This window comes from Balaenoptera borealis, assembly GCF_965194805.1.
Source record: "Balaenoptera borealis genome assembly, chromosome: 17".
Classification (NCBI taxonomy): Eukaryota; Metazoa; Chordata; class Mammalia; order Artiodactyla; family Balaenopteridae; genus Balaenoptera; species Balaenoptera borealis.
Window position 1 is genome coordinate 772,179 of NC_138876.1, and position 22,103 is coordinate 794,281.

Genomic DNA, 22,103 nt, shown 5'->3' on the forward strand with positions numbered 1-22,103 from the left:
CACCAGAGGGTACCCTCGGAGGCAGAGTGGGGTACTCGGGCACCACGGTCGCCCGCCCGGTGGGGGTGGGGGCAGGACTGCACTGAGGCCGCGCAGGGCCCAGGCTGGGGGGGGCTGCCGCTCGGCCTGGCTTCCCCGCAGGCCCCTCCTCCTGGCGGGTGTGGCCGAGGGTGGGCAGGGGTTAAGGCTCCCGCTAACCTTGAGCGTGACTACGTGATAGCTGCGCTGGGACAGCTGAGCCGGCGCCGCCGTGGGAGGGTGGGGAGCGCGGAGCGGCCGGGAGGGGAGGGAGGGGGAGGGGGAGGGGGAGGGAGGGAGGGGGAGCGAGGGGGGCTGGCGGGAGGGGGAGGGAGGGGGCTGGCGGGAGGGGGAGGGAGGGGGCTGGCGGCAGCACAGTTGGTGCAGCAGCAGCAGGAGCAGCAGCAGCGCCGGGGCTAGTCTCTGGGCGCCAGGCGGCCGGCGGTAGGGCGGTCCTGCAGGGGGCGGTCCCTGGTCCCGGGGCACCCCCCGCCGTCCTCTCCGCTCGGGGAAGGGAGGGGGCTGCCCGACCTCGAGCAGTCCTTCCGAAGGGCGATTCCGCCTGCTCTGCTCTCCAGAGCCATGGAGCCCTCGGGCAGCCTGTTCCCTTCCCTGGTGGTTGTGGGCCACGTTGTCACCCTGGCCGCTGTGTGGCACTGGCACAGGGGGCGCCGGCGGGTGCAGGATGAGCAAGGTAAGGCCGCTGGTGGCTACTGCCCGGGCTGCAGTCACCAGCCGCCACCCCGTCAGGGGGCTGAGGGCGGGGCAGGCAAGGGGCCGCCTCCCTCCCGCCCCTGCGTTTCCCTACGCCCTCCCCTTCCGTCCCGGGGGAAGCAGCACCGGCACGTGGTCAGAAGCGGTGTCGCCTCCGCCTCCTACCCTGCTTCTCTGGGCAGGGCCGGGGCTCTGTGGCTTCATTAGCCTGGAGCCCCCTGCTGGGCGAGGGGGGCTCTGGACAGGTGGGGAGTGGGCGGCAGGGGCAGTGCAGGAGCGTCCAGTCCGGAAGGGAGGCCCCTCCCTAGCAGTCAGGGACAGGGTGAGCACAGGTGAAACCGCAGCTGGCAGGTGCAGGTCGGGTGTCCTGGGGCAGGTCTTGGGAGAGCTCCCGCCCAGGACTGAGGTGGGGTTGGGCTTGGGCAGAGCCTCCCTGCCCCTGCACGGAGGTGAGGCAGGTGCCTGAGCGCCCTTGGCCGGGGCCTAGGAGCGCCTGGGACCGGCAGCCTGGCTGTGCTCTGCCCTCCCCCTGCTCCAGGTCACCCGCTCTGGGCTGTAGCCCTTGGCAGCAGCTGCGTGCAGCCCAGGAGGGTGGGGCCTCCACTCAAGTGAATGAGCTGGGGGGCGGGGGCATGGGGACTGGGGTTCTGGCCAGAGGGACTGCCCCAGCGGGGGCCTGCCGGTCTGCACTGGGCACAGCCTGGAGTGTGGAGGCTTGCCCTCAGTGGGGTGGCCAGGGCTGGCCCCTGGCAAGGGTGCTGGGCCCGCTGGGCCCTAGGTCTGAGTCCGGATGGGGCTTCTAGGCGTGGCTTTGGGGGCTGGGGAGCAGCTGGTGACTCAGCTGCAGGGACGGTCAATAAAACGAACACTCGGGCCGGGACTTCCTTGCTGTGGTTTGGCCCCCCCCTCCCTCAGCCTGCTTCTGTGCACCGTCCCCACGTGGGGAAGGGGCTCCCCTCCGGCCGCTGTCCTGGCCGCTCCCGGTCCCTGCTGCCCTCGGTGCCCCTCGAGGCTGCGGTGCTCCTGCTGTGTTCTCAGCTGTTCTCAGCTCCCTGCTCCTCGCACTGCCCCCAGCCTCTCCCTCGAATCCTGCAGGGAGCGTCATCCCGGGAACAGTTATCTTAGGGAGTTCCCAGGCCTCTTTGTCCTCGAGGGCAGCCTCCCCCTGCCCCCAGTCCCCCAGGCCTAGCCGGGTCCTCTCCCTCCACGTAGGGGCGCGGCTTCCAGGCTCACATTGGGCGGGGCGCCCGCCAGGGGCAGATTCTCAGCGTCTGGCCCGCCGCCGAGGCGGGGGAGGGTGTGGAGAGAAGAGCTGGCGGCCCCGGCCTCACGGGTGGGCTGGGAAGCAGACGCTGTACTGTCCTGTTTGCTGTCCCCAGGGCGCCCAAGCTCATGGCTGCGCCCGGCACACAGGGGGCGGGAGTCGCTCTTGCCGCGCAGAAGGAGGTTGTGCTGGAACGGCCGTGCTGGCTGGATGGGGGCTGCGAGCAGGCCCGCAGGGGCTACCTCTACGGGCAGCTGTGCTGCGTAGGTGGGTGCGTGCGGCTGGAGGGTGGTGGTGCAGGGGGGGCACCTGCCTCTGTCTCTTTGTCATCTCCACTGGGTGCTGCCCAGCCCAAGTGCAGCCCCACCCGCAGGCTCAGTTCCGGAAACACCTGGGGAGGAAGGCGGAGTGAGGTCCCCTCTGCCCCTTTGTTCCCTCTGGAGAAGGGGGAGGGGGAGGTGGGCGGGGCGGCTTGGGCCTGGGCCTCGGCTTCTGGGCACCAGGCAGTTGGCAGTGGGGCGCGTGAGGGGAGAGGGAGGAGCTGGGGGCGGGGCTGCAGGCCCTCTGCCTCCCGCCTCTCCTAGGCCGAGGTACCCTTCTCCGTCTGCAAGCTTCCTGTCCCAGGAACGGCTTCGCTAGTCGTGGGGGCTTCCAGCCTTAGTTTCCATATCTGTAGAAGGAGGCATCGATACTCTTCAGAGGCCATGGGCAGCTCTAGGGGACGCTGGGCTGGTGGACAGGACAGGGGTCAGGCAGATGTGCAGGCGCACCAGTGCTGGGGAATGTCCTGTGGAGGGCCGGCTGAGATGTGCTGCAGCCTGGCCTGTGGGGAGTCAGGAGGGGCAGGGCCGGCCTGGGAGGGGTTGTCTCTGGGTTTGAGGGCCCGAATAAGATGGACAGGGGAGGAAGCATCTACAGCTAGGGGCGAGGGGCTAGCAGGCAGGGCTGGAGGGAGGGGCTGTGGAGGGGGGAGAGGACAAGCTCTGAGACCCTGGGGGGGAGCTCAGGGCAGGAGGGCGTCCAGGGGGGCCGGGCGCTGGAGCCAGGCTTGGGAGGAGGAGGTGGAACCCCATCCCAGACGGTGAGACAGCATCCTTGGAGGCCCCTTGGTGGCAGAGAGAAATCTGGAGAAGGAGCTGGGGCTGGGGCCTGGGCTGGGGGCTCACCAAGTCCTGTGGGTCCTGCTTGTCCTGGATTCCCTGCTCCAGCTCCTGACTCATTCCCAGGGGCCTCGTTTGTGTGCCCCTCCCCAGAATGACACCCCTACCCCTGCAGGCAGAGACCCACCTCCCTGTTACTGCTGGGCTAGCCCCGAGCCTGCATACAGCAGGTGCTCAGTACAGGCTTTTTGAAGTTGGGCTAGGACAAGCGGCTCTCTGAAGAAGGCGTTTCTGCAGGATCCAAACCTGGGGAGGGGCAGTGGGTGTGAGACGTTCTCGGTGACCCTGTCCTGGGAGCGCTGGCCAGCGTGGGGTCAGATTTGGGATTCTGGAGCGCCTCTGGAGGGTGAAGAGCTGATGTCTGCGTGGCCTCTCCAGGCCCTGCACAGAAGGCTGCGGGGCGTGTAGAGCAGATTCAGAGTCTGGGCTTGGGGCCTGAGGGGCCTCTCCAAGGTGGGGAGGGATGTGACATTCGGCAGAGCCCCGGAAGTCTGGCTGTGCCCCTAGGGCCGGGGGTGGTGTGTAAGCAGCTCCACCTGGCTTGGGCACCCCCTACCCCATGGGGTTTGGGCGCCCTCCCGTGGTTACAGAAGGGCAAGCGGGGGCGGGGTGGGGTGAGCTTTCCCTGGAGCCGAGGCTGGAGGTGCTGTGGGCATGGGGGGGCAGCGCTGACAGCTGGATCGCATCACATCTGACTGGAAAATTCTGTGGTCGGGGCGGTGCATTCTTTCCTGAGGTGGTCGGGCAGCCTGGGCAGTCCCCACGCTTCCAGGGGCAGCTGTGTGCGAGACCAGAGGAAGCAGGCTCAGGTGGCACCCCCGTGCCCTTTGTCCTCCCACCTTTACAGCCCAAATAGCTGCTATCTGTGCACCCCGCCCAACTGCAAACTGCCCCCCACCCGTCCTGCCCCCACTGCCCCCAGGTGCAGCTTCCTTTCCTGTGAGTCACCGTGCGGGGGGGGGGGTCCCCTCCCCATCCCTGACTCACTGGCTGCCGCCCCCCGCCCCGTGCTCCCCTCTGGCCCCAGGCCCCCCCTCCCCCCGCCGACCGTGGGGCAGAGTTCCTGTGGCTCAGGGCTGGGCAGTCCTGCCCGGTGAGTCAGCGCTCGGCTATGTGCCCCCTCCCGCCCTGCTGTGTACTCTGCCTTCAGATGGGGCACTGCTCCAGGACGTGCCTGGTGGGCAGCTCGGGAAGGGCCCACCTGGCACTGGACCATAGTGGCCCTGGAGCCAGGGGCACAGTGGAGCCTGGCTCCCACCCCACAGAGGGCACGTAGGTCTATGAGAAGGGATGATTTAGGGGGGCTGCAAGGAAGGCACGGGCACTTGGCCCCCCCAAGCCAGGTGTCACTCAGCTTGGGGGTCCCTCCTTAGAGCCCCTCCAGCAGGTAGTGTGGGCAGGCATGGGGGTAGCCCTGGGCTCGGCAGCCCTGAGCCGGTGCTTGCCCAAGAGGTGTGACCCGTGGGCTCCCTGGGCCCAGCCACACTCAGGTACCCTCCCTGTGGGGGGCCCTCCTTTAGAGTGGCCATGAGGAAGGCGTGTGGTTCCCTATGATCCCGGCGAGGTGCCAGGTCCCCTTGTACCCCCGGGTCCCGCCAGGGGCTGCAGCAGGCAGGGTGGGTGAGGAAACCCCAGGGTTTCCTGTTTCTGTCGGGCTGTGGGTGTGGCCATGGGGGAGGGGCCGCCTTCCTCCTTCCCGCAGGGACACTCCCTCTCTGGGGGGTGTGCAGGGCGGGGTGGGGCTCCGGGGGCGGGGACAGCAGCTGGGGAGTACTGCGGGCAGGGAGCGGCCTCACCGACTGCGCTCCGAGCTGAGCTGAGCTGAGCCACTGAGCGAGCGCCTTCGCCTTCGCGGCTGTGTGCCGCCGCCTGTGCACAGCACCTGGGGACTGAGGGACAGAGCGCCGAAGGGGTGGGCGCGGCATCATGTCTCAGAACCGGCTCCGAGTGCCCGAGCCCAAGGGCCTGGATCACAAGAGAACCAGCTCGGAGGACAACCTCTACCTGGCTGTGCTCAGGGCTTCAGAGGGCAAGAAAGGTAGCGGGCACTCCTCGCTCGGCAGGGCAGGCGTGGGGCAGGAAGGGCCCAGTTCCTGCCGTGGGAAACGTGGCACTGGGTGGGGTGGGGGACAGACTCTGAGACAGGTGGCTGGCGCCACGGGGAGCGTGCTGTGTTCTGGCCCGGGTGCAGAGCTGCCGGGGTCGGGGGCGGGGGGGGGGCAGCCACCCGCGCCTAGCACAGAGAGGCCGGCAGTGGCCTGTGGGCCTCGGGTGTCGGGCAGTGTGTGGGGGGACAGCTCTCTGTGTCCTGGGAAAGGCCCACTGCCCCGTGGGGAGGACAGAGCTTCCCCCTCGCCGCATCCCTGCCCAGCCCGGGGCCCTGGGAGGCAGCCTGTGGGGTGGAGGGGCAGGCCGGGACCTGTGTGTTGCGGCTCCAGACCCTCCCAGCTTCAGGGGGAGACAGTAGGGAGATCCAGCAGTGGGCACCGTGTGCCTGGCCCCTCCCCTCCTGTCCAGGGCTGAGGAGGGCGTCGTTGGGCAGGGGCGGGGAGGCTGGGTCGCCTTGTGAGGCTGAGGCCCTCTTCAGGCGCCAGCCACTGTATCTGCATGGTGGTCACCTCCTGGGGGCTCGCAGGGCTTCTCCCAGGCCCCAGGTAACCTGGCCTTGTCTCTCCCAGATGAGCGGGACCGTGTGCAGAAGAAAACCTTCACCAAGTGGGTCAACAAGCACCTCATCAAGGTTGGTGGCTTGCGCACACGTGGGTGTGTGTGCAGGAGTGCCTGCGTTTGCGTGCGCATGGTCGCAGGGGCTGAGGAGACTGCAGGTGGGGGTGAAGGAGCGCGCCCCTGGCCCTCCAGCCTGAACAAGGGCCCGCGCCCCTCCTGCCACCCAGCCGCTCGGGGCCAACCCTCTCCGCCCTGGGAACTCACCTCCCACTTCTGAAACCTGTCCTTTTCTCTCTGCTTCCTCCCCTCGCTCGCTCCTGCCTCCCATCTCCTCCTCCTCCTCCTCCTCCTCCTCCTCCTCCTCTTCGCCTCTCCTGGTCTCTCTGTGTAGCACTGGAGGGCAGAGGTAGGTGCCTCCTCGGGGGTGGGTGTCTTCTGTGGGCCTCTGCCTCATGCCCTCTGGGCCTGTTGGTGGTTCTGGGGACCTGCGGCCAGCCCAGCCCTCTGTTCCTGCAGGCACAGAGGCACATCAGTGACCTGTATGAAGACCTCCGTGATGGCCACAACCTCATCTCCCTCCTGGAGGTGCTCTCAGGGGACAGCCTGGTACGTGCGCCCTCCCGCCTGCCCCCTCCGAGGCCCCGCCTGCGTTCCCTCCTGGGGTCTTTCCCCGTGCCCTCTCCGTGTCCAGCCTGGCCTCGCCCCCCACTGCGCCTCCTGGTCTGGAGTGTCGGGCCGGGCCCGGGAGCGGCCCCACCCCTGTGCCGCGGCGCACAGCCCTGCTGTCCTCCGTGCCGGAGCCTTGACACCGTAACCTCACGCTCTGCTCTGCTTTGGTTTCTCTGCTGCTTGGACTCTGAACTTTGACCTCTGCCCTTTACCCTTTGCCCTGCTCTGGCCGGGCAGCCAAGAGAGCGGGACGTAATCAGGAGCTCGCGCCTGGTGAGTGGTTGTGCCCGCTGGCCACGGCGGCACGTGGGCTCCCTGAGACCAGGAGCCCAGCTCAGCCGGGGCCGATGGCACTTGGGCTGGCAAATGGCCCTGCATCCAGCTGCCTGCCATCCTGCCTGCCGCACTGCCTGGGGCCGGGCCTGAGACCCGCCGGGGCTGCCACCACCGGGCAGGAGGACCCCTCCCCCAAAGCCACTGCCCTCCACCCGTGGCTTCCTGGCTATTGTCTCCTCCCCTCCCCCTCCTTCCTTCCCGCAGCCTGGTCCCTGCTGGGCCTGGCCCCTGGGCCAGCGGCCCCCCCTTCCCAGCTGGGGCGGGTGGACCCGGGTCAGGGAAGGGCTGCTGCCCCACTGGGGAAGACCCTCACTGTAGATGCCTTGGGGGTTCTGAGGGTGGGCAGACGCCGCAGCCACAGGACGGGCTGTGACCGGGGTCTGGGGCCGCTGACCGGCCCCGCTTCCCCTCCCAGCCGCGGGAGAAGGGCAGGATGCGCTTCCACAAGCTGCAGAACGTTCAGATCGCCCTGGACTATCTCCGGCACCGCCAGGTAATGCTGCCCACCTGGCCGCAGGCCCCGGCCCCCTTTTCCGGCCATCTCAGGGGCATGACTGAGGGCAGCTTGCTCGTAGGTGAAGCTGGTGAACATCAGGAACGATGATATTGCCGATGGCAACCCCAAGCTGACCCTCGGCCTGATCTGGACCATCATCCTGCACTTCCAGGTAGCGTGGCCGCCCACTGACCCTCTGCCGCCCCTGGAGTCTCCGGGGCTGGCCTGGCACCCGGCTAGTTGTGCGGCCTGGGAGCTGGGCCCTCAGCATCCTGGCACTTGGAGCCTTCCTGCCAGCCCGTGCCACCGCCCTGTGCTAGCCCTGTGCTAGCTCCGTGGCCTGAAGGCCCAGGCCTCTCTCCAAGGCCTGCCTATCCCGTGCCCTCTGGCCCTGACTGGGCAGGCCCCGCAGAGCCTCCCTGCAGAGGAATGCATTCTCTACTCTTGGTGTGGCCTCCTGCCCCAGGGAAGGTTCTAGAGAAGCACCCGCTGCACGGGCTGACTCACCCACTGCCTGCCCGGCCGCACAGGAAGCTGCAAATCTGAGAGCTGGGCAGGCAGAGCCTGGCTGGAACAGCAGCTGAGTCACACAGGCGGGCAGGCCGACAGACAGACAGATAACTAGGGCCAGGCAGGCGGGGGAGCAGACAGGCTGGCAGACCCAGGCCTGAAGCATTGGACCGAGTGCAGGGCCTGGCCCGGTACTGTGGCCTCGCATGCTCAGTCCCCGGGACCTAACCCTGGCCTGCAGCCAGGGAGGCCCTGCCCCGCCCCCTGCCCCGCCCCCTGCCCCTCGTGACAGCCTTTTCTAGGCCTGGGACTTTTGGGTGAGCTCCATGCACCCACCATCCACCAACTGATCCATCCCTGCCTTGCGGGGTGCAGGGTGTGCCCCAGGAGGAGGGAGCCCAGGGCACCCACCATGTGGCAATGGCAGGGGCTGGGGGCCTGACATTCTGTGGCAGCTGCCGCCTAGAGTGGCCTCGGCTTGTGACACTGAGGTGTGGCGGGTCCCTGCGGCCCCAGCCTGCCTCAGCTGGCCTGGCAGCTCCCGTGCACCTTGACTGGGCGCCGGGCAGGTCGCTGGCCGTGGCTGAGCTCCCGTCTCCCGCCCGCTGTGTGGGGCAGATCTCAGACATCCAGGTGAGCGGGCAGTCGGAGGACATGACAGCCAAGGAGAAGCTGCTGCTGTGGTCCCAGCGCATGGTAGAGGGCTGCCAGGGCCTGCGCTGTGACAACTTCACCACCAGCTGGCGAGATGGCCGCCTCTTCAACGCCATTATCCACCGGCACAAGTACGCGGCCCGGGGCAGGGAGGGCACTGTGGGTCGGGGGCGTCCCTGCAGCCCCTCAGCTGGGCAACTTCAAACGAGTGGGGGTGAAGACTATGGCAAGAGGCACCTGCCGCCCACGGGGACGGGCGCACCAGCGCCAGCCCGCCTCCCTGGGAGGGTGCAGGCGAGTAGGCCCAGCCCTACGCACGCCCTTCCCGCCTCCTCCTGGGCCCTTCCTGAGGCCGTGCTGGCTTCCTCGAGGCCAGAGGACAGCAGGCTGCTGGTTTTCACAGCCGTGAGCGCTGGCCCCACGTGGACACCCCAGAAGGGGCCTGTGTGGGGTCGGCCCTGCGGAGGGCCCAGGCTGACCGGCACCCCACCCTGTGCCTGTGCCCACCGTAGGCCCCTTGAGCTCCTGGGGGCAGGGCCCAATGTGCACAGCACTTGCAGGTGGGCTGCCTGGGTGGGCGGGACTGGATGCTAGTGGGGTGGGGGTGTTTTTCAGGACGAGGGTGTGCTGGGGGTTCTGTGTCTCTGGGGGGCCTGTGGGGGGCGTGTCTGTGCGCTGACCTGCCCGGTGGGCCTGGCTGCTCCTGTGTTCCCGCCTGCCTGCCCCACCCGCCCCTTTGCCCATAGGCCTACGCTCATCGACATGAACAAGGTGTATCGTCAGACCAACCTGGAGAACCTGGACCAGGCCTTCTCCGTGGCGGAGCGGGACCTGGGGGTGACAAGGCTCCTGGACCCTGAGGGTACGTGCCGCGGCCCCTGCCTCACTCTCTCCTCCCCTGCCTCTCGCCGGGGCCCCTCTGACCCTCCTCCCCTGCAGACGTGGACGTCCCTCAGCCCGACGAGAAGTCCATCATCACCTACGTCTCATCCTTGTACGACGCCATGCCCCGGGTGCCCGACGTGCAGGACGGGGTGAAGGCTAACGTGAGTGCCGGCCGGCAGGCCCCGGGCGGGCGGGCGGGGGTAGGCGGGCCCCTGACGGCCCGTCGCCCCCTCCCCAGGAGCTGCAGCTGCGCTGGCAGGAGTACCGGGAGCTGGTGCTGCTGCTGCTGCAGTGGATACGGGCGCACACGGCTGGCTTCGAGGAGCGCCGCTTCCCCTCCGGCTTTGAAGAGATTGAGGTGGGCTTCCCTGCCTAGCCAGGGTCCTGTGCCCGCTGTGGGGCCCCAGGTTTGGCTACTGACACCTCTCGTCCCCAGATCCTGTGGTGCCAGTTCTTGAAGTTTAAGGAGACGGAGCTTCCAGCCAAGGAGGCGGACAAGAACCGGTCCAAGGGCATCTACCAGTCCTTGGAGGTGAGGGGGGTCCCGGAGGGAGGGGAGCGGAGCTGCCCGGGAGCCCGGGGCCTGTGGGGTCCCCTCCAGCAGGCTTGGCCCGGCCTTACCACGGAGCTGGGACCAGGGCTGTTCCAGGTCGGGTGGGCCGGGGGCCCGGGTGACCCCCAAGCCTCTGCTGGCCCCGGCCTGAGCTAGGCCCCTGCCCACAGGGGGCGGTGCAAGCTGGACAGCTCAAGGTGCCCCCCGGCTACCACCCGCTGGACGTGGAGAAGGAGTGGGGCAAGCTGCACGTGGCCATTCTGGAGCGGGAGAAGCAGCTCCGCAGCGAGTTTGAGAGGTGGGTGGGCGCTGGGGTGGACGAGGCAGCTGGTGGGCGGGTGGGGCCCTGCGGTGGCAAGGAAGCCACCCCGAGGGTGAGTCACTGCCTGGGGAGGAAATCCCCCCTCCCCCGAGGCTGGGAAACCCACACTCGGGGCCAGCTCAGCTGTGGGCCGCAGGCTGGCGGGCAGGCCAGGAGCAGGAGGGGAGCTGCGCCCTGCGGTGGGGAGCCTGGTGGGCTGACACCACTCACCGCGGGTCCCGTGGCTGCTCTGGGCCGCAGACTAGAGCGTCTTCAGCGTGTCGTGAGCAAACTGCAGATGGAGGCCGGGTTGTGTGAAGAGCAGTTGAACCAGGCCGACGCCCTGCTGCAGTCGGTGAGGGGCGGGGACGAGGGTGGGCCTGGGCGGGGAGGCTTGGGGGAGGGAGGCGGGCCCTGAGCGCTCCTCCCTCTGGGTGTGGAGCCGACTCTGACTGCGAGCTTTGGGCAGAGCTGGCTTCTGGGCACCAGGCCCGCCCTGAGCCGCTGCAGTCTGGAGGGACCCAGACCCACGGGGCCCAGAGGGGCAGGACTGTGTGGGCCTGGACAGGGGTCTCTTGGGGAGAACTTTCCAGGGGTGGGAGCTGGAGGGCAAGACCACGAACCGTCTGGCTCCTGGGCCCTAGCGGAGGCCTTTGGACCCGGTCCTGGGTCCCCCAGAGAGGTGGGGGCTGGGGGGTTTGGCCAGAAACATCAGAAGGACGTACCGTGGTGGATGGGGAGGAAAGGGAAAGGATGGGGGTGGACCCGGCGGCAGCGGGGGAGCCCCATGCAGGCAGGCGGGAGGCGGGGTGGCCAGGCTCTGAGTCAGGGCCACCACCTTGCAGGATGTCCGGCTGCTGGCCTCAGGCAAGGCACCACAGCGGGCGGGCGAGGTGGAGCGGGACCTGGACAAGGCAGACGGCATGATCCGGATGCTCTTCAACGACGTGCAGACTCTCAAGGATGGGCGGCACCCGCAGGGCGAGCAGATGTACCGCAGGTGGGCCAGGCCCCCCCCACCCCCAGGGCCTGGGGAGGGCACCCCAGTTCCGCTGACCCCTCCTGACCCCTGCCCCGCCCACAGGGTGTACCGCCTGCACGAGCGTCTGGTGGCCATCCGCACCGAGTACAACCTGCGTCTGCGGAGCGCGCCGAGGCGCCCCGAGCTCGAGGACTCCACCCTGCGCTACCTGCAGGACCTGCTGGCCTGGGTGGAGGAGAACCAGCGCCGGCTGGACAGCGCCGAGTGGGGCGTGGACCTGCCCAGCGTGGAGGCGCAGCTGGGCAGCCACCGAGGCCTGCACCAGTCGGTCGAGGAGTTCCGGACCAAGATCGAGCGGGCGCGCACCGACGAGGTGAGTGGGGGGGGTTGCGGGCGGCGGGCACACTGACGAGGTGGGCGGGGGCGGGCATTGGGCGCAGGCCAGGTCCCGGCCACCGCAGGCCTCACCCCTCCTCATCTCCCACAGGGCCAGCTCTCCCCGGCCACCCGGGGCGCCTACCAAGACTGCCTGGGTCGGCTGGACCTGCAGTACGCCAAGCTGCTCGTGAGTGGCGGCCGACTGGGAGCCGGGGTGGGGGTGGGGGTGGGGGTGGGGGTGGGGGAGGGGGGCGTGGGGCTGACACACTCCCCGCCTGCCTGCTCACAGAGCTCCTCCAAGGCCCGCCTCCGGTCCCTGGAGAGCCTGCATGGCTTTGTGGCCGCCGCCACCAAGGAGCTGATGTGGCTGAGTGACAGGGAGGAGGAGGAGGTGGGCTTCGACTGGAGTGACCGCAACACCAACATGGCCGCCAAGAAGGAGGGCTACTCGGTGAGGCAGGTGGCCGGCCTCCGGGCCCTCCCCTCCCACGATTGCCCTCCCCAGTTCGGGTCCAGCTCCAGGCCCCGGGTGGTGCTTGGCGGGAGACGGGTGGACCCCGACGTGGCCCTGGCACCGCCCCTGAGACCCCTTGCCTCCGTGTCAGGCCCTGATGCATGAGCTAGAGCTAAAGGAAAAGAAAATCAAAGAGATCCAGAGCACCGGCGACCGCCTGCTTCGGGAAGACCACCCTGCCCGGCCCACAGCGGAGGTGGGGTGGGGATGCGGGGACCCCCCTGGGCCCCCCTGGTGTGGTGGGGCAGGGCTGGGGGGATCCCCCCGGGCCCCTGTGGTGGGGCAGGGCCGGACGGGGCCACGTGCTGTGCTGCAGTCCTTCCAGGCGGCCCTGCAGACCCAGTGGAGCTGGATGCTGCAGCTGTGCTGTTGTATCGAGGCGCACCTGAAGGAGAACACCGCCTACTTCCAGGTGAGAACTGGGCTCCCCAGCCCCCGCCTCCGCTGCAGTGACCTCGAGGAGCCCCTCGACCACCGCTGCAGATCTGGGGCCCCTCCCCGTGTCCATGCAGACGTGGATAACCAACCCCACGCGCTGTCCCGCTGACCTCGCGTCAGAATCCTCCCCGGTTGTTGGGCCCAGCCCCTCCGGCCCGTACTGGGGCAGCTGTGGCTGGGGGCTCTGGGCTGCTGGCCTAGCGTGACCCATTTCTGCCGCCCCAGTTCTTCTCAGACGTGCGGGAGGCTGAGGAGCAGCTGCGGAAGCTGCAGGAGACGCTGCGCCGGAAGTACACCTGTGACCGTTCTATCACCGCCACGCGGCTCGAGGACCTGCTGCAGGACGCCCAGGTGAGCCGACCGCCCGGGCCCCCGCCAGGCCCAGGGCCGTGCAGCCCGGCTAGAGGCAGACGCTGAGGCCCGGCCTCTTGGCCTGCGGGGCTGGAGGGGCGCAGGCAACGGCAGGCATTGAGGTGGCAGGGTCCAGGGCCAGGGGAGCACAGGGAGAGGCTGGCCCGGTGTCTGGGCTACATCGGTGCTCTGGAGAGGTTCCTCTGGAGGCGGAGAGTGGTGACTAGAGGTGCCAGCAGGGGTCAGGAGGCACGACAGGGGCTGGAGGTCAGCACAGTGGGGCGGGGGTATGGGTGAACCGAGAGCTGAGCGGCAGGGTCCTGGCCTGGGGGCAGGTGGCTGGCCAGAGCTGGTACGAGCCCCCCCACCCACAGAGCCCCTGGAGGGAGCAGAGGCCTGAGTCAGCTGCTCTGTTGCCAGCCGTGTCACCACGGGCAGGTCCGTCAGCATCTCGGGCCTGACAGTCCGGGGCAGGCGCAGTCGGGAGGGCTGTGGAGGACACAGAGGCAGCTGAGTGGGCTGCCAGGTGCCCTGGGGCAGGGAGTGATGGAGGAGAGAGGGGGCCGGTAGGCCCTGCCGCCTGGCGCTCCTGCGGTCAAGAGCGGGGGTCAGCGAAGCCTGGGGTCCAGGAGGCCCCCTCAGCGGCAGCATCGGCCGGGGAGGGGGCGGGAGAGGTGCAGGCAGCTCCCGCGTGGACTCTTACCTGCAGCCTTGGACGGTCCCCCGTCCCTCGGAGCGGCTGGGTGGGAGGAGGGGGGCCACCTTCCACAGCAGGACAGGGGAGGGCAGAGGGGAGAGGACGCTGTGGGGCCCTCCGCTGAAGGACGCCACGTGTGACGGGGGCCAGGGAAGGCCGTTCGGTCCTGACTGGGAAGGAAGGAGTGTCGGTGGGACCGGGCGCCTGTCCTGGCTGAGTGCCCAGCCCCGCAGCATCCTGGGGGCAGTTGGAAGGACACCTGATCTCAGGGCGTTGCGGGGGTCCAGGGGTGCTCGTGCATTTCCCGGGGTGGGCAGGTGGGTCCTCACAGACCCTCGTCCGGGCGCTCGGTGTCCGACACCGGATGCTGGTCTCTGAGCTGCCCCTCCTCGGCAGGACGAGAAGGAGCAGCTAAGCGAGTACAGGGGACACCTCTCAGGCCTGGCCAAGCGGGCCAAGGCCATCGTGCAGCTGAAGCCCCGCAGCCCAGCGCACCCCATGCGGGGCCGCGTGCCGCTGCGGGCCGTGTGCGACTACAAGCAGGTGGAGGTAAGGGCTGGGCCGGGCAGGGTGGGCCGGGCAGGGTGGGGCGTGGGTGTGGGTGGGGCCACGCTGCGATGCTCTGACTGCTTCAGGTGACCGTGCACAAGGGTGACGAGTGCCAGATGGTAGGCCCTGCACAGCCGTTCTACTGGAAGGTGCTGGGCGGCTCCTGCAGCGAGGCCGCCATGCCCTCCGTGTGCTTCCTTGTGCCCCCGCCCAACCAGGAGGCTCAGGAGGCCATCGCCAGGTGCGTGGTCCTGGGTATGCAGCTGGAGAGGGTGGTGTCGGGCAGGTCCCCAGACACCTCTGACTGTGCCCCCGACCTGCCAGGCTGGAGGCCCAGCACCAGGCCTTGGTGGCGTTGTGGCACCAGCTGCACACGGAAATGAAGAGCCTGCTGGCGTGGCAGAGCCTCGGCCGCGACACGCAGCTCATCCGCTCCTGGTCCCTGGCCACGGTACGACTGCCCCGCTGGGCGCTCTGGGTGGTGCCGGGCGGCAGGGGCCTTCCTGCGGCCGTGCTCAGCCCTCGTGCCGTCTGCAGTTCCGCACACTGAAGCCAGAGGAGCAGCGCCAAGCCCTGCGAAGCCTGGAGCTGCACTACCAGGCCTTCCTGCGGGACAGCCAGGACGCTGGTGGCTTCGGGCCTGAGGACCGGCTACAGGCTGAGCGCGAGTACGGCTCCTGCAGCCGCCACTACCAGCAGCTGCTGCAGAGCCTGGAGCAGGGTAGGCAGGTGCCGCCCGGAGGGTGGGGGGGGGGCGGCAGGGAGGCAGTGGTGTGTGTGTGTGGTGGCGGGAGGGCGTGGCCGGGGCAGCCTGTGAGCAGGACGTGTCCTCAGGCGAGCAGGAGGAGTCCCGCTGTCAGCGCTGCATCTCAGAGCTCAAGGACATCCGGCTGCAGCTGGAGGCCTGCGAGACACGCACCGTGCACCGCCTGCGGCTGCCGCTGGACAAGGAGCCCGCGCGGGAGTGCGCCCAGCGCATCACCGAGCAGCAGGCAGGCCCCGTCCACCCCCCCACCCCCGCCCCCTACTGCACCCCACCCCCGGCCTTCCACGCGGGCCGTGCGCTGGGCTCGCGGGCTCAGCTCACCTCCTGCTCCGTCTCTCGTAGAAAGCGCAGGCTGAGGTGGACGGGCTGGGCAAGGGGGTTGCCCGGCTCTCTGCCGAGGCCGAGAAGGTCCTGGCCCTGCCCGAGCCGTCACCCGCTGCCCCCACTCTGCGTTCAGAGCTGGAGCTGACCCTGGGCAAGTTGGAGCAGGTCCGCAGCCTGTCCGCCATTTACCTGGAGAAGTGAGTGCACCTGACAGCGGCCGGGGGGCTGTGACCGAAGGGGCGTCTTGGGGAGTGTGGCAGGGCAACGGTGCCAACGAGGTGGGGTCCGCTGTGGGGTGTGGCCAGGGGATGGCCGGTGTGGACCAGGGTGGGGGTTGCAGAGGTGGCCGGAGGGGTTCAGTCCTGGTGTGCCTTGGAAGTAGGGCTCCCTGATGACTGGATGTGGGGTGAGAGGGGTTGAGGGGGCTATTGGAGGAGGACTTAGGGCCCCCCCACCCGCGGGAGGGTGGTAGGGGAGGGTCACCGATGTGGAAGGTGTGTGGGCAGAGGTGAGGGGCCGGGGCGCATCGCGGGGTAGGTCAGGACCGGGCACCTGGGGGCACTGGCAACCTTGGGGGAGGGGTTTCTTGGCAGAAGGTGGGGATGAGGTCCTGCGGAGAGCAGGCAGGGTGGGCAGTGGATGAGACAGCAGAGAGCCAGGGTGCTGAGAGGGTCCCAATCCCCTCTCCCACAGGCCCTTCCACCCCAGTGCCTCCCGGGGAACGCGGAGTCCTCACCAGGGCCCCTGCCTCCTCCTTGCCCCCCGCCCCCAGACACGGGTACCTCTTTTTCCCTCACGGTTCATTTCAGGGTGTACACTCACGTGGCTCAAAGATCGCTTTCGGAAGCTTCGTGATAACCCTCCGCTCCTCCACTCTCAGTCCCAACGTGATCCACCCTCCAAGGCCCTGGTCTTGGTTTCTGTCTCTTACCCAGCCTTTCTGCACGCGCCCCACGTGCTGTTCATGAGGAGCGTCCCTGTCAGGCACATGGCGTCCCCCTCACCCAGTCCGGGGGCTGGAAGGCTGACGGGGGCTCCCTTGGCCAGTACAACCTCCCTCCAGGCCTCAGGCTGGAGCATCCCCGGGTCCGAGGTCCCCAGCCACCTTCTGCCTACACCTCTCTCTCCCTGAAGCCCGTGACCACAGGGGTCAGCTGGCCACCAGGTCTGGGGTTCCACCGTGGTGGCCGGGCTGCTCCCTCCAGCCCACGCCAGCCCCGCTCTGGGCCCTGCTCTCCCGCAGGCTCAAGACCATCAGCCTGGTGATCCGCAGCACACAGGAGGCCGAGGAGGTGCTCAGGGCCCACGAGGAGCAGCTCAAGGAGGCCCAGGCTGTGCCCGCCACCCTCCCAGAGCTTGAGGCCACCAAGGCTGCGCTGAAGGTACTGCCACAGGCCCGCGCCCTGCTGTGAGGGCCCAGAGACGCCGGGGCCAGCGGCAGGGGCCTCGGGCTGCAGTGGCACCCTCTTCTCTGACCCAACAGAAGCTTCGGGCCCAGGCGGAGGCGCAGCAGCCCGTGTTCGATGCCCTGCGGGACGAGCTGCGGGGGGCGCAGGAGGTGGGCGAGCGGCTGCAACAGCGACACGGCGAGCGGGACGTGGAGGTGGAGCGCTGGCGTGAGCGGGTCACCCTGCTGCTGGAGCGCTGGCAGGCCGTGCTGGCCCAGACCGACGTGCGGCAGCGCGAGCTCGAGCAGCTGGGCCGCCAGCTGCGTTATTACCGTGAGAGCGCGGACCCGCTGGGCGCCTGGCTGCGGGACACCAAGCAGCGGCAGGAGCAGATCCAGGCCGTGCCACTGGCCAACAGCCAGGCCGTGCGAGAGCAGCTGCGGCAGGAGAAGGTGGGCCCCGGCCAGGCGGGCAGGAGCGGGGCAGGGGGGGTGCTGCACCCTCTGGCTGCTGACCACCCTGCTCTCCCAGGCGCTGCTGGAAGATATCGAGCGCCACGAGGAGAAGGTGGAGGAGTGCCAGAGGTTCGCGAAGCAGTACATCAACGCCATCAAGGTGAGGCCTTTGCGGCCTCGCATCCCAGGGGAGACATGCAGGTGGTGGGCCTGGGACCTCAGGGGGGCCCCCCAGACCAGGCCGTGCTGGGGAGAGCCTGTGGGCAGGTTCAGGGGCAGGGTGGGGAGGGCAGAGCTGGTGGCCAACCGGTGTGTCCCTGCAGGACTATGAGCTTCAGCTAGTCACGTACAAGGCACAGCTGGAGCCGGTGGCCTCGCCAGCCAAGAAGCCCAAGGTCCAGTCGGGGTCCGAGAGCATCATCCAGGAGGTGAGGCTGACGAGGGGCAGGGCTGGTGGGTGGGCTGAGCCTGAGTCAGCAGGGGCAGGGCTGACTCTGGGTGCCTCCTCCCTCCCGCCCCCCAGTACGTGGATCTGCGTACCCGCTACAGTGAGCTGAGCACGCTCACGAGCCAGTACGTCAGGTTCATCAGTGAGACTCTGCGGCGTATGGAGGAGGAGGAGGTATGACCCGCCCGGGTGGGGAGGCCATCCTGCTGCCCACGTTGCCCCAGATGTGGCCCCTAGGAGCCTGCCTGAGCTCTCCCCACTCCCTCCTGCCTGGTGCTGCCGGCGCCCCTCCCCCTGCAGCTCCCCGCAGCACGGCCTGTCCCCAGGCTCGCCTCACCTGCGGCCCAGCCCACCTTGGCCCGATGCTGCACTGCTCCTCTCCCCGTGGTGGCTGGCACCTTCTCTTTCTCTTCTGTGTTGGCACTTCCCCCCACCAGGCGTCCCACCAGCTCCCTTGTGTGTGTGCCTCCTCGGGACTCTGCATTGGCCTCTTTACTTGGCCACTTGCTCTGGAAGAACTTTGGGCTGTTGGGTCATGGGGGCTGGGGAGGGGTGCCCCGAAGTGCTTGGGTGAGGAAGGGTGCCTACCCCGTCTTGTTCCTCCTGCCTCCTGGGTGACCCCTCCGTCTGGCCTACCTGCAGCTTCCTCTCTGCTCAGCACCGCAGGCCATCGAGTCCCCCTTCCGAGCTGGCTCAGATCTGCACTGATGTCCCACGCTGGCCACCCCACCCTGCCGGGTCAGGGAGAGGGGCCCCATGGCCAGAGCCAGGCCGCCGGGCATTCAGCGGTGCTCAGGCAGGGCTGCGTGGTGGGCGCGGCTCCCAGGCCCTGCGAGCCTCCTGCTTTGCACTCTCTCTCTCTCTTCCTGTCTGTGTGTCTCCGTCGCCTGTCTGCGGGAAGAGGGGAGAACACCTGGGTCTCCTTCCCCGGGCTGGTGAGCACTCTGGGGCCAGGCTGCGCTCGCTGCCCCAAGTGCCCTGGGTGGGTGCATGCAGCCTCCCTCGGCTGGGCCGGGACCTCTGTCCCCTCCCAACCCCTGCACCGCGCTGTCAGGGTGAGCTGTGGTGGCACCGTGTCGCGTGCTGGGAGCACCCGCTCCGTGCTCACCCCTCTCTCTCCGGTTTTCTCCCTCTCTCTGCTGCGGCCGCAGAGGCTGGCTGAGCAGCAGCGGGCAGAGGAGCGGGAGCGACTGGCTGAGGTGGAGGCCGCGCTGGAGAAGCAGCGGCAGCTGGCCGAGGCGCACGCACAGGCGAAGGCGCAGGCAGAGCGCGAGGCCCAGGGGCTCCAGCGGCGCATGCAGGAGGAGGTGGCGCGCCGGGAGGAGGTGGCGGTGGAGGCGCAGGAGCAGAAGCGCAGCATCCAGGAGGAGCTGCAGCACCTGCGGCAGAGCTCGGAGGCGGAGATCCAGGCCAAGGCCCGGCAGGTGGAGGCGGCCGAGCGCAGCCGGCTGCGGATCGAAGAGGAAATCCGCGTGGTGCGCCTCCAGCTGGAGGCCACCGAGCGCCAGCGCGGCGGGGCGGAGGGTGAGCTGCAGGCACTGCGTGCGCGGGCGGAAGAGGCTGAGGCGCAGAAGCGGCAGGCCCAGGAGGAGGCGGAGCGCCTGCGGCGGCAGGTGCAAGATGAGACCCAGCGCAAGCGGCAGGCGGAGGCCGAGCTGGCCCTGCGCGTGCAGGCGGAGGCTGAGGCGGCTCGCGAGAAGCAGCGGGCCCTGCAGGCGCTGGAGGAGCTGCGGCTGCAGGCAGAGGAGGCAGAGCGGCGCCTGCGGCAGGCAGAGGCAGAGCGGGCACGCCAAGTGCAGGTGGCCCTGGAGACGGCGCAGCGCAGCGCCGAGGCAGAGCTGCAGAGCGAGCACGCCTCCTTCGCCGAGAAGACGGCGCAGCTGGAGCGCACCCTCAAGGAAGAGCACGTGGCCGTGGTGCAGCTGCGGGAGGAGGCCACGCGGCGGGCACAGCAGCAGGCCGAGGCCGAGCGCGCCCGCGCGGAGGCCGAGCGGGAGCTGGAGCGTTGGCAGCTGAAGGCCAACGAGGCGCTGCGGCTGCGGCTGCAGGCGGAGGAGGTGGCGCAGCAGAAGAGCCTGACGCAGGCCGAGGCGGAGAAGCAGAAGGAGGAGGCGGAGCGGGAGGCGCGGCGGCGCGGCAAGGCGGAGGAGCAGGCCGTGCGGCAGCGCGAGCTGGCTGAGCAGGAGCTGGAGAAGCAGCGGCAGCTGGCGGAGGGCACCGCGCAGCAGCGCCTGGCCGCGGAGCAGGAGCTGATCCGGCTGCGGGCCGAGACGGAGCAGGGGGAGCAGCAGCGGCAGCTGCTCGAGGAGGAGCTGGCGCGGCTGCAGCGGGAGGCGGCCGCGGCCACGCAGAAGCGCCGGGAGCTGGAGGCCGAGCTGGCCAAGGTACGGGCTGAGATGGAGGTGCTGCTGGCCAGCAAGGCGCGGGCCGAGGAGGAGTCACGCTCCACCAGCGAGAAGTCCAAGCAGCGGCTGGAAGCCGAGGCCGGCCGGTTCCGTGAGCTGGCGGAGGAGGCAGCCCGCCTGCGTGCCCTGGCGGAGGAGGCCAAGCGGCAGCGGCAGCTGGCCGAGGAGGACGCGGTGCGGCAGCGGGCGGAGGCAGAGCGGGTGCTGGCCGAGAAGCTGGCCGCCATCAGCGAGGCCACGCGGCTCAAGACGGAGGCGGAGATCGCGCTCAAGGAGAAGGAGGCGGAGAACGAGCGCCTGCGGCGGCTGGCAGAAGACGAGGCCTTCCAGCGGCGGCTTCTGGAGGAGCAGGCGGCCCAGCACAAGGCCGACATCGAGGCGCGGCTGGCGCAGCTGCGCAAGGCATCGGAGAGCGAGCTGGAGCGGCAGAAGGGGCTGGTGGAGGACACGCTGAGACAGCGGCGGCAGGTGGAGGAGGAGATCCTGGCGCTCAAGGGCAGCTTTGAGAAGGCGGCCGCCGGCAAGGCGGAGCTGGAGCTGGAGCTGGGGCGGATCCGTGGCACCGCCGAGGACACGCTGCGCAGCAAGGAGCAGGCGGAGCAGGAGGCCGCCCGGCAGCGGCAGCTGGCGGCAGAGGAGGAGCGGCGGCGCCGCGAGGCCGAGGAGCGAGTGCAGAAGAGCCTGGCGGCTGAGGAGGAGGCCGCGCGGCAACGGAAGGCCGCGCTGGAGGAGGTGGAGCGGCTCAAGGCCAAGGTGGAGGAGGCACGGCGCCTGCGCGAGCGAGCGGAGCAGGAGTCGGCTCGGCAGCTGCAGCTGGCCCAGGAGGCCGCCCAGAAGCGGCTGCAGGCGGAGGAGAAGGCGCACGCGTTCGCGGTGCAGCAGAAGGAGCAGGAGCTGCAGCAGACGCTCCAGCAAGAGCAGAGCGTGCTAGAGCGTCTGCGCAGCGAGGCCGAGGCGGCCCGGCGGGCGGCAGAGGAGGCGGAGGCGGCGCGGGAGCGGGCGGAGCGCGAGGCGGCGCAGTCCCGGCGGCAGGTGGAGGAGGCGGAGCGGCTGAAGCAGTCGGCGGAGGAGCAGGCGCAGGCGCAGGCGCAGGCGCAGGCTGCCGCGGAGAAGCTGCGCAAGGAGGCCGAGCAGGAGGCGGCGCGGCGGGCGCAGGCCGAGCAGGCGGCCTTGCGGCAGAAGCAGGCGGCCGACGCTGAGATGGAGAAGCACAAGCAGTTCGCGGAGCAGGCGCTGCGGCAGAAGGCGCAGGTGGAGCAGGAGCTGACGGCTCTGCGGCTGCAGCTGGAGGAGACCGACCACCAGAAGAGCATCCTGGATGAGGAGCTGCAGCGACTGAAGGCGGAGGTGACGGAGGCGGCCCGGCAGCGCGGCCAGGTGGAGGAAGAGCTGTTCTCCTTGCGCGTGCAGATGGAGGAGCTGGGCAAGCTCAAGGCCCGCATCGAGGCGGAGAACCGCGCGCTCGTTCTGCGCGACAAGGACAGCGCGCAGCGCCTCCTGCAGGAGGAGGCGGAGAAGATGAAGCAGGTGGCGGAGGAGGCCGCGCGGCTGAGCGTGGCGGCCCAGGAGGCAGCGCGGCTGCGGCAGCTGGCGGAGGAAGACCTGGCTCAGCAGCGGACTCTGGCAGAGAAGATGCTCAAGGAGAAGATGCAGGCGGTGCAAGAGGCCACGCGGCTCAAGGCGGAGGCAGAGCTGCTGCAGCAGCAGAAGGAGCTCGCCCAGGAGCAGGCCCGGCGGCTGCAGGAGGACAAGGAACAGATGGCACAGCAGCTGGCACAGGAGACGCAGGGCTTCCAGAAGACTCTGGAGACGGAGCGGCAGCGGCAGCTGGAGATGAGTGCCGAGGCGGAGCGGCTCAGGCTGCGTGTGGCCGAGATGAGCCGGGCTCAGGCTCGGGCGGAGGAGGACGCCCGGCGCTTCCGGAAGCAGGCGGAGGACATAGGCGAGAGGCTGTACCGCACGGAGCTCGCCACGCAGGAGAAGGTGACGCTGGTGCAGACGCTCGAGACCCAGCGGCAGCAAAGTGACCAGGATGCCGAGCGCCTGCGGGAGGCCATCGCGGAGCTGGAGCACGAGAAGGACAAGCTCAAGCAGGAGGCTCAGTTGCTGCAGCTCAAGTCTGAGGAGGTATCTCCCCGCGCGCGGGCAGGGAGCTGGGGCGGGGTCTGCTCTCAGCCAGGT

The 22,103-nt window shown here is 69.5% G+C and overlaps 1 protein-coding gene across 16 annotated transcripts in view; it reads left to right on the top strand.

The window, feature by feature from the left end:
• The window catches only part of PLEC (plectin), a 59,425-nt gene that overhangs the window by 29,897 nt on the left and 7,425 nt on the right, over positions 1-22,103 (top strand). For 6 of the 16 annotated variants that reach the window (XM_082363920.1, XM_082363924.1, XM_082363913.1 and 3 more), the window contains 31 exons: positions 5,835-5,896; positions 6,340-6,429; positions 6,730-6,765; positions 7,244-7,321; positions 7,404-7,496; positions 8,453-8,619; positions 9,235-9,350; positions 9,428-9,534; positions 9,612-9,731; positions 9,810-9,905; positions 10,097-10,224; positions 10,489-10,582; positions 11,073-11,227; positions 11,312-11,582; positions 11,697-11,774; positions 11,877-12,038; positions 12,193-12,297; positions 12,418-12,513; positions 12,765-12,890; positions 13,984-14,136; positions 14,223-14,377; positions 14,461-14,587; positions 14,674-14,857; positions 14,971-15,128; positions 15,245-15,423; positions 16,470-16,608; positions 16,710-17,066; positions 17,146-17,229; positions 17,393-17,497; positions 17,593-17,691; positions 18,669-22,049. In XM_082363920.1, coding sequence (XP_082220046.1) covers positions 5,835-5,896; positions 6,340-6,429; positions 6,730-6,765; positions 7,244-7,321; positions 7,404-7,496; positions 8,453-8,619; positions 9,235-9,350; positions 9,428-9,534; positions 9,612-9,731; positions 9,810-9,905; positions 10,097-10,224; positions 10,489-10,582; positions 11,073-11,227; positions 11,312-11,582; positions 11,697-11,774; positions 11,877-12,038; positions 12,193-12,297; positions 12,418-12,513; positions 12,765-12,890; positions 13,984-14,136; positions 14,223-14,377; positions 14,461-14,587; positions 14,674-14,857; positions 14,971-15,128; positions 15,245-15,423; positions 16,470-16,608; positions 16,710-17,066; positions 17,146-17,229; positions 17,393-17,497; positions 17,593-17,691; positions 18,669-22,049 — 7,301 coding nt within the window. Of the gene's footprint in view, positions 1-400; positions 713-2,009; positions 2,264-4,958; positions 5,195-5,834; positions 5,897-6,339; positions 6,430-6,729; positions 6,766-7,243; positions 7,322-7,403; positions 7,497-8,452; positions 8,620-9,234; positions 9,351-9,427; positions 9,535-9,611; positions 9,732-9,809; positions 9,906-10,096; positions 10,225-10,488; positions 10,583-11,072; positions 11,228-11,311; positions 11,583-11,696; positions 11,775-11,876; positions 12,039-12,192; positions 12,298-12,417; positions 12,514-12,764; positions 12,891-13,983; positions 14,137-14,222; positions 14,378-14,460; positions 14,588-14,673; positions 14,858-14,970; positions 15,129-15,244; positions 15,424-16,469; positions 16,609-16,709; positions 17,067-17,145; positions 17,230-17,392; positions 17,498-17,592; positions 17,692-18,668; positions 22,050-22,103 lie in introns of those variants that run through there. The other 10 variants (XM_082363919.1, XM_082363912.1, XM_082363916.1 and 7 more) reach the window with 7 other exon arrangements.